Source organism: Elgaria multicarinata, chromosome 5 (assembly GCF_023053635.1).
Source record: "Elgaria multicarinata webbii isolate HBS135686 ecotype San Diego chromosome 5, rElgMul1.1.pri, whole genome shotgun sequence".
NCBI classification, from domain to species: domain Eukaryota; kingdom Metazoa; phylum Chordata; class Lepidosauria; order Squamata; family Anguidae; genus Elgaria; species Elgaria multicarinata.
Genome location: NC_086175.1, coordinates 55,356,601 through 55,367,239, shown reverse-complemented (window position 1 = coordinate 55,367,239; position 10,639 = coordinate 55,356,601). Strand labels below are relative to the sequence as shown.

Below are 10,639 nucleotides of genomic sequence, written 5' to 3'. Positions count from 1 at the left end.
GCACAACCGGCGCAAACTTCCGCCACAAATCGAAGGCAGGTGTGGAGCATGAGGCGTCACGGCTGAACGGGAAAAGCCGCTTTCACCGCTCCTCAACGACGGAACACCCGGTAGGTCTAGCAACGCCCCTGGAGACAGCATATGTTATTTTAATTTAGGTTTCCTTTGGATATTTATTTCGGTCTGGACTTCCAATTTAGATTTTTGTACTACCTGCTGATAGGGTTTTGGATAATTTATTTAGTGTTGCAATGTTGCAGTCCTCAATGTATTCAAGCACCTCCAGACCCCTCCCTTGGTGCCTGCCAAGGACCCCTGCCCCACCCATTTTTGTCTTTTTACCTTGAGCTGCTGGGTGCATTGGAAACAAAGCCCTGGTTCCAGTCACCCCACCATCTTTCTTTCCTTTCCATAGGATGCTTCTGGGCACCACATGAGCCACTGAGGTATTCAAAGAAAAGTAAAAGAGAAGAATGGCTGGAAACTGGGGTTTCACTTTCCAGGGTACCTGGCTGCATGCTAAAAAGTACCTTTAAGATGCAATCTTATGCATGTTTACACAGGGGGAAAAAGTCCATACTGGCTGGGGCATGCTGGGAATTATATGGTTTTTGTTCTCTCTAAATATGCATAGGAGAGCATTGCACCCTTTAAAAGAAGGCAACCTGAAGTTATGTGATAAGCTTGGGGGTGGAGAAGGGGGAGAAACGAGCATCCTGGTGGTGGATAGGGGGGCTGTGGGGAACAAACAGGCAGGGTGAGGAAGGCAGCAAGGCACATCTGGGGTAGCAAGCAGCAGGGAACAACCAGGGGTTGTTTTGCCTTCGTATTTTTGTTGTTGTGGAATGTATGTGCTGTGTTGCCTCTCTCTCTGTGTGTGTGTGTGTGTGTGTGTGTGTGTGTGTGTGTGTCTTATATTTTGCCTGTGTGTTTTATGGCGTCATGTTGTGTGTGTTGTTGCCGGTGTGTGTGTGTGTTTCTCTGAGCATTACCATTTTCTATTTTATGTAATAAATATCTTGCTGCGCTTTGTGGGAGTAGTTGTTCTTTATTTGTGGCTCAGATCCAACCTCTGCTTTGTAGTCAGATATTGGACAACCGACTTGTCCTTTGTAGGGTAGCCACTTATGCATCACTAAAAAAAGATTAAAGAAGACAGCAATGTGCATAACACTTGCATAAGCTAATCTATATGTACAGCTGTGAATTTAGAAATAATAGCTACAGTTTAAAAAGAAATACAGCACATCCCACCATAGTGGAGAAGACTGACCAGCCAACCTGTGTGCCTACTCAGTCTGCGACCCAGGTGCTAACTGTGGATGGTCTACTTCCGAGTCCCTTCTCTCCCTTCTTGTGGTTCTTTATCCTTAAACCAGACTTGGACTGGACTGTCCTTCAGGAAGAGGACACCTTCAAACAGAGGACTGTCCTCTGTAAAGTAGAACATATGGTCACCCTAGCACTAGCCAGGACCCCAAGACAGACAGCCATTTTGTGTTGGTGCTTATAACATTTTCTCAAATTTCCGTCTGTACCTATGAGTCCCTGCCATATCTGGAAGCCCCATTGAACTCAACTGGTCTTACTTCTGAGTAGAGTTTTATAATACACTTGAGATATTAAGGATCATCAGACAAGCATTTTATCACATACTCGCAACTGGCCACTCACAGTTCTTCACGGGACATTTTGATGACACAGTGATCCTGCCGTGCGTCTCCCACTTCATTTGCCATTTTCTCATTTTAAAATAAGCCTCAGAAAACCGAACCTTTTCAAAATAAGTCGAGACTGGTCCAGATTTCCTGCTGTGTTGAGGAAAGTTCCGCTATCAAAGGCACTGTTTCCATTGTTCTAGTGGGGCCATGTGGTCTCTTCACACTTCCCGTGTAATTGGAGCTCATCCCCAATGTGGAAGTGAAGCGAGGAGCAGAGAAACAGTACTAGACAATAGGAAACGGGATTTTCCTCGGTCTGAAGGAGCTCATTATGACAAATATTGCAAGACGTTTGCCTACAAAGCCTCGTACCACTTATTTTGTAGAAGTTCTGTTTATGTTAATAGCACTAGTTTGGAGAAAGCATTTTGAAAATGTTCCTTAAGCTTTTGTCAGACTTGTTAGGCTTCAAAAGTACCAGTGAAAGGAAAATGTTTACTAATTTTGAAATGTTGTACTGCTAAGTACAAATCCCAAAGGGTTATTGGTATTCTTACATTGTTTTCTGGAGTGGAAAGAAAACTTTTATTAATTTATTGTCATTTATCTTCTATTAATTTCGTTCCACATTTCCTGTGTTTCTGTTTAACTTACCCTTTAGATGTACTAGCTTCACTTCTTCCAATCTGATTCTAATTTTGCTATTTTCTGCTCATATTTCTAACCAAACTTACATCCCCCTTTGTATTATTTCTTCGTCCTCCCAGTCCAAAAGACATATTTTTAAAATTTAGAGTGCAATTTTATACATAGATACTCAGAAGTTAGTCCGACTGAGTTCAATCAGACATACTCCCAGGTAAGTGTGTATAGGATTGCAGCCTTGACGTCTTTGTGAGTCTCCAGTAGCTAAGGAATCAAAAACATTTTTAAATAGGATATCACATGCTGCAGTCCCAGATATCCTGGGGAAAGTCCCTGGTCATCCCAGATTGCCCCCGGGATCCCCTGGGCGTCGTATGGATGCACAAGGATGACCTAAAGATGACCCTGGGGGTGTTAGTCTTCAGACAGAATTGAGAAGAAAATGCACATATTTTATTCCATATTCCTTTCTTTCCTTTCCATATATCCAGTGCTTGAATTTTTGGGAGAAAGGCAGGGGGACCCTTATTTAAATGCATACATCCCAACTCTCCCTTTTTAAAGACAATTCTTCCTGCCCATAGCCTTATAAAAACAGCAGTTAAGTTAACCAGACCCCTGTAATCGTATACCTTACTTATACTCATTGGCCCATACTACAACAGATTGATGTGAACTGGAGGTCCTTCTAATGATACATTTATTGCTCCCTCATGGAATGTTATTGGGGGTGGGGCGGGGCGGTCCAGACAATGCTAGCTTCCACGTACATCCCTCCTGTTGCTTCTTCTATCCTTATTGTTATGGCAGAAAATCTGTTAAAGAGAAAAAGACAGAATAGCTGTACAATGATTTCTCATGGTTGCTGCTAGGAACCTTCCAACTGAAGGAAGGGACTTCCAAGGTCAGGTGAGAGAAAATGGAAGAAAGGGAAAGATGGAATGGTACAGAGGAGTTGTCAACTTTCTTCTTCAGTATCCAAAAACTTTTTCAGGTTATTTGCTTCTGAGGAATTGCCAGATATTGTAAGAGTCAAATGCTTTTGCTATTGCTAGTCTCAAGATAAGAAACTTCTTGACCTCTCTTTTGCCAGCCACATGGATGCTGGGCTCAGAATAGAAACTTCAGTTCAGTCAGCAGGCCCTACCATTAGGCAGAGTGAAGCAGTCACCTCAGGCAGCAAATGCCTAGGGATGGAGAATGGCAGTGAGGTATTGGAGGGTAGAACTGTGTGTGCCACACTGCTTGTCCTGCACCCCAAAACTAGCCTGCTACCCTCAGATATAGAAGAGGACACTGTCCCAACACCAGTATCGAAGTAAGATTCAACTGGCAGTGTGGTTGGCTTCTGTACATGGGATCATAGAATAGTAGAGTTGGAAGGGGCCTATAAGGCCAACCTGGGACATCATCTTGTCCTTCGAGAAGCAAAACTTTTAGGCCGTCCCTGTCTCTCAAGAACTTTCCTCAAAGACATCTCTCAGTTTTCCTCCTCCTGGCTTGAAGCAGGGGCCAGAGCAATTCCTTTTCTCCCAAATGTCACTCTTTGCCGTCATCACCACTAAATATCTCAATTTTTAGACATTTAGTGTAACTGTCCTATCCCTATCAGCAGCTGGTTCTTGTGGTTGGAACTGTGGAACTTGGGTTCAACTGTGGGATCTGCAGTGGGATGGATGAGGGGGGGAAATACCAAGGCCTCAAAATAGTGCACGGTGCTTCGAACCCATCAGACCCACATTTTCTGAAACAATATATTGGGGCGGGAGGAAACCAGTGGGCAAATTAATAGAATGGGGGGACACCAAGAACTAGGATTTATTTCACAGGGAGAGGGAAAGAGGAAGGAAGCAAAATGAATGTCTCCGGTAGGTATACAATTTAAAGTAAGGGTGCTTCCAGTTATTATTATTATTATTTATTATTATTATTATTATTATTATTATTATTATTATTATTGGTAGCACTCCATCTGGAAACACCCAGCTGTAGCTATTTCTTTGTTAGATAAGCTGCATTCTCAATAATAAGCCAGGATTCCTTGTTATGTGGCCAGGAGTCCTGGCTTATCCTGTTTTACTGTGAACAAGCAGTGCGTTGGGACATCCAGTCCATTTGCTTCCACAGCTCCTCCTTTCTCATGAGTGGGTATAAAACAAAACCAGAAATGAATAGTTTGGGATCCTGGTTTGTTGCTCCCAAACAAGCCAGGCTTCATAAATCAATCACAAACTCTGTCTTGTTGCTGGCGTATGATCCTGGCTTGTTTGAGAGCAAAAAAACAAGATCCCAGGTTTGGAATTCACAATAAGCTACCAATTTTGGTTTGTTTTATTCACTCACGCAAAGGCAGGAACTGCTTGTTCACAGTAAACCAGGATATGGCAGAAATCCTGGCTTATTGTTATGTGCAAATGCGGCCTAATACAGGGGTGTGCGGGGGTGGGGGTGTTTGTTAATTCTGTGCAGTTTGGAGCTATAATAATAATAATAATAATAACAACAACAACAACAACAACAACACCCATTGGTACCAATGGGAACTTCTTTCTATCCCTCTTAACCATGCGGGGGGGGGGCATTTTTGGTATTTCTTTGTCTTGAAAGCCAGATTTTATTTCAGTTCACCTATTCGTTTTGGAATGATACCGATGCATTTCAGATACACATCCAGTAAGGCAATATAGCCCTGTTCACTGGGAATACACAAATGCCACCAACAGGCAGTCCTAGATGCTGTGTAGTCTAGTTAGATCTTGTGAAGCAGTTGTCCTATATTGCTTAGTAATATCAGCTGTCATTTTCATTATGAAGGACCTCCTCACCTCCTCAAATGCCTTCCTTGATTAGACTTAAAGTGCAATGTACCTTTCAAGATCTAGCCATCTATAATATTGTACAGCAAACACATTTGAATCAGTTGTTAAGAAATAGCAAGTACACAATTGGGTAGCAAGGCAAGTAAAATAAGTAAATGCATAATGGAATCTAATCTTTAAAGATACGTTAGGATTCAAGTGGGACTGGAATCCTCTGTCTTGGATCTGGAAATCCTGCCCTCTCATCCCACTATGACAACTTGCATAGTGGCTAATGTCTGAATCCTATGCATACTTATGTTGGACTTAGATCCCACTGTACTCAGTGCAGTTTATTTCTGCATGAACATTCATAGCAGTATGCTGTAAGTGCAAGGTACTTACAGTACAATCTTATAAATCCCTACTCAAATATAAGCCCCATTGAGTTCAAAGGACCTGCCCCAGGTAAGTGTGTATAGGATTACAGTGCAATTCTACACATCTACTCAGAAGTAAGGCTCATTGAGTTCAATGGGATTTACTCCCAGATAGAAAAGCACTGGATTGCCATGTATATCCATTTATGTGGGAGTAAGACCCCTTAAATCAGGGGTGGTGAACCTCAGGGCCAGGGACCAAATCCAACCCTCTTGCAGTCTCAGTCCAGGGTTTCCCAGATGTCACAACCCCTTTTTCCAGTTGTTTGGTGGTAAACTGCGTTTTGCACAGTTTTTACCGCATTCTGAAAGATTGAAATGCCTCTCCTAAGGCTTTAAACCACAATATGTTGGTGCCTTTGGCCCCACCCCCCCTTTGCCTTTAGCTCTGCCTGCAGCTGGAATGCAGCCCCCATTCTCTGAAATTAACTTCAGCCGTCAGGCTGAAAGAGGTTGCCCACCCCTGAATGAAAACATATTCACAGGATTGGCCTTTTAGACATGAACCAAAAAGTAATCATTCACATCTTTCCTCAGATAGCCACAAGTCACCACGTGACCTTAAAGACCTGATTCGCATATAACAACTCAGAATACATGTTGAATATTGAATTGTGGATTGTTGTTGGATTATAGGTTGTTGTTATGGGCAAATCCTGAATTATGGTTTAACTATGTGTTGTTAACAACCCAGAGTTTGCAACCCAACAACAAATCATGGGTTCTCCTCCTGGGTTGCTCATGATTAATAACCCATTATTAAACCATAGTTCAGGCTTCATACATAATGACAAGCCATGATTCAACAGCAACCCATACTCAACCCATACTCTGGGGGCTTTGCTAGACCTACCGGGTGTTCCGTCGTTGAGGAGCGGTGAAAGCGGCTTTTCCCGTTCAGCCGTGACGCCTCATCATCCACACCTGCCTTCGATTTGTGGCGGAAGTTTGTGCCAGTTGTGCTGCTGCCGCTGCGAGCATGGTTGCGCAGCCACACCGGCCTGATTGCCGCGGCTTTTTTTTCCGCTCGCCGCACGGTTTGCGCAAGTCCGAAAGACCGCAAACTTGCGCAGCCGTCAGCGATGCCGCCGCCGACCCCGGAGCCGGCGGCGGCAGTGCCAGTGCCAGCTGAAGTGCTGCTGGTGCTGTTGAGGGTCAACATTGATGCGGTCACTTCCTGATGGGGGTCGTGGCGGGTGTAATATGACCCGAGGTCAATCGTCTGCATGGGCACTCTGTGCCTACATCTCCCATCATGCCTCTGAGGTGTCGGCGCCGATGACCGCCTCTGTGCCCTCTGCCCCATCCCAAGGAGCCAACCCACATCTGGCCGTAGCCATGGCAGCAGCCCACAAACAGCTCTGCCCTCTGCCAGCCTGGTACGCCCACCGTGAGGAGTCACCAACTCCCCATGAAGGCGCACTGTGGGATGCCCGGCTTTCCGAAAACTGACCCACGCAGAGGTTGCAGTAGAAAAAACAGGCGCACATGCCCCAGCAGCGCACCAGCCACTTTTCCGGTCCTCCGGTCCTGCGCAAATTGTCACTGTGGAAATAAAAAAAAAAGCTGCTCCGCCGCGCTGCCCCAGCTGGCGGGCTGGGCGCAAATGGCGGAGGCGGCTTGACCGAAGCCGCTGGCCACTCCCCTTAGCACGCCTTTTCCTGACCAGTGCAGACCGCAGTGACCTCACATCCTCCCACACGTACTCTGAATTAGCGCGGGCCGCCAGGAAAAGGCGCACTAGAACTCACTTTTTTAAAGTCGGGAGAAAGAGGCTTCACCGCAGGATAACGACGGATCCTGGTGAACGTCATCTGGAAGCCTTGACACGACTGCGGAAGGTAACGCGCGCTACAGCCTTGTCTAGTAACGCCCTGGGTTGCCATTACGTGTGAACCAGACCTCTCTCTCCCTCTCACCTAGCACTTCTCCTATCATCTGCAATATGGGGATAATTATGCTAAAGTACCTTACATAGTTGTCATAAAACTTACCAAATTATTGTACTTGAAGGTCTTCAAATACCAAGCACTTTTGAATCTAGTGAGCTTACACTAGAGTAAAAAGGAAAGAAAAAAGCGCTTGGCTACATGCTACACAATTAGCGTAACATATAATTTAGCTTTCAGCGTTTAGGGAAGTGAACTCTGCAACTGCTCAGAAGCACTCTCTTCAGAAATTACATTTGCTGGGTTGGATCCAGGTTTAGTCAGACCTAGAATAGGCCCACTGAAATCAGTAGGACTCTAGGGGAGGACTGTTGCAGAAAAGAGCAGAATTATTGGCTGAGTCCTGAGTTTGCCTTTCTTCCTCATCCTCCGCACAGGTTTTTGATGCCAGCTCACTGAAAGCAGAGTAAGGGGATTGTTGCAAAAAGGAACCAAAAAACAAAAGTGACACAAAATCACAAACGTGCCTGTTTGCCAGCCTGCCCCATGCATCCAAGATGAACTCCTTCCTCAGGGGCCACACAACAAGGAGCTTTTGACTAGTGCAGGTAGTCCCTGAAGAAGGAGTTCATCTCCAAAACACTGGACAGGTACATTTGCTCTGCAGCGGCTAGTGTACCAACTGCCCCTATTCCTAGAGATGTCTAAGACGCATGCCTAAGTGACATCTTGTTTAGATTACTGTTACGCGCTGTACATGGGGCTGCCTTTGAAAACTGTTTAGAAACTTCAGCTGGTCTAGAATGCTGCAGCCAGACTGTTGACTGGAACCAGTTACAGGGAGCATGTGACTCCCATATTGCAACAGTGTCCCTGGCACTGCTCTGTTTCTAGGCACAGTTCAAAGTGCTGGTTACGACCAATAAAGCCCTCTACAGCTTGGGACTAGGCTACCTGAAAGACTGCCTTCTCTCAAAGAAGTGTGTCTGCCTTTTAAGATTTTCAGGGGTGGCCCTGAAGATCTCGGTCCCATCACTACTGGAGGCACCAGAGACTACCTCCTCAGTGGACACTCCCAGGCTCTGGAATTCCCTGCCAAGGAAAGCCAGCTTGGCTCCTTTTCTGTCGTACTTCAGGCAAATATGTTTTTTTATCCAGGCAGGCCTTTGACAGGTAAGCTGGAGGGGTTTTATTCATTAGGTGCCATTTATTTCTTTTATTACTGTATTTTAATGTATTTTCATGTTATGTTTTAATTGAGATTTTGTTTTTAATTGGTATTTTATTAATAGCCACCTTGAGTGCCATTTATATAAATAAAATGTAAGTTTAAATAAATAGATAAGCAGAGTCATTAGTATTTTCCTCTGTATTAAGATAGAGAAACTGAGGCTGACTGAGAGAAAGAGTGGCTTGCCTAAGGCCACTGAGTGAGTTCATGGCAGAGGCAAGATTGAAACAGGGGACTCCTGATTCATAGTTCAGTCTTTGAGCCACTATGCTACACCAAATCTCAACATGTCTGTCTATGTATGCACCTTGTCCTTGTTGCATTTTACCAGGAACATCTGCCCCTCTTTTAAGGAATACAGTATGAAAACACAACTTCTTATGGTGCCTCCAATCTTCCCGAAGTTTTCAGTAGGTCAAGCTGGAAGTTATGAATGCTAAACTCAGCACTGGGATCACAGTAAAATCATAATGTAGCCACACCTTTCAACCTCTGGCTGCTTTTAAAGAGAGACTTGGTATGAAGTGCGCTTGTGAACACAATCTTGTGGCATAGAAATTCTACCGCATAAGTCCCAGACATGCAGGCAGCAATTATTCAGTGATGATGAAAATGCACTCTGCAAATGCTCAGAAGCATTCCTATCTTTATTATTACTTCTTGTGTTCCAGGATGGAACCCTATGATTTTAAAACAGAGATGACTCCTCATATTAAGCCCTGATTTTTTAAACTCAGGTGAATTCACACCCTTGAGTGCTGCCCACCACTTGAGAACTGCAGCATCAAGAGATGCATTGCAAGTGTGTGTATGTGTGTGTAATCTTCACAGCTCAAGTACTGTAGAGTGTTCGTTTCATCCCAGATCACAGCCTTCCCAAACCTGCCACCTTCCAGATGTGTTGGACTATAACTCCCATCACTCTCAACCACGTGGTGGGAACGATGGGTATTGTAGTCCAACACAACAAGAGACCAGGTTGCAGGGGCTCATCAATCAGAATAATTCCCAGTGAAGGCAGCTGCCACACTCAACCGTGAGGCTGAGTGAGACCGAGGAACGGCCGTCTGAAGCCACCCTAGAAAGTCTAGCAGCAAAAGCAAGGAGGCAAGTGTCTGAGACTATCCTATCCTGTCTCTGGCATTGGCGTCGATGGAATAAAAGTGGGGGGGGGGGCGCGGCGGAAAGAGAGAGGGCAAGCTGAAGAAATCACCCTCACCGACCCCAGTGCCCTTTTGGAAACTAACCTGACACTCTCAGGAAATCCGCCTGCAGCAAAGTGCAGCCAGGAAAGAGCTAGGCATGTCCTCCAAGTAGCGACCAGCACCATGCTTGGACGAACTGCAGTGGTGGGCAGATGGGCAGACAGCGGAGAGAGGGGGGGGCGAGCTCCTTGGTTGTGAAATTGGAACGCAAACCTGTGAACGGCGACCAAAGAGACGCTTCTGAGTGTTCTCTCTCTCCCTCTTTCTTTCTCTCCAGCAGCCCTTCTCAGAATATTTTGTCCCTCCGGCGCTGATTTTGGATTGGAGTTTTCTCTCCCTCCCTCTCTCTCTCTCTCTCCAGCTACTCCGGGATCGTCCTCTGCCTTTCCATTGGGCAGGTAGCAGAGCTGCAAAGTGCAAAACTGGGAACCAGCCTGAGCGCCAGCAGGAATATCCACGCTGAGCTCTGCACTTTTGCCACTCGGGGGTCTACAAGCTTTGGCTGGGGGGCGGGTCAGAGATTTGCATGGGAGAACCGCCCCCGCAACCCCACCCCACGTTGTTCAAGCGCTCTCGCTCTCTCTCTCTCCTGCAATCAACGATTTCATTAGAGTAACCCCCCCCCAAAAAAAAACACCCCTCAGCATTTGCTGAAATAATAAACGCGGAGCTTTGGTGGCGGCAGGCAAGAGATCAAATAGTTAAAACCAAAACAAAGTGAAAAGCACTGAACGCAAGAATCAAGCCAGGCGGGTGTTTCAGGAGCAGAA

General features: G+C 45.5%; 1 protein-coding gene across 1 annotated transcript in view; it reads right to left on the bottom strand.

Annotated features, from left to right (window-relative positions):
* Window positions 1-10,037, bottom strand: part of EGFL6 (EGF like domain multiple 6) — a 54,207-nt gene extending 44,170 nt beyond the window's left edge. The window contains exon 1 of the mRNA XM_063127524.1: window positions 9,912-10,037. Within this exon, the coding sequence (XP_062983594.1) occupies window positions 9,912-9,994 (83 nt within the window). The 5' untranslated portion in view covers window positions 9,995-10,037. The remainder of the gene's footprint in view (window positions 1-9,911) is intronic.
* Window positions 10,038-10,639: the final 602 nt, after the last annotated feature.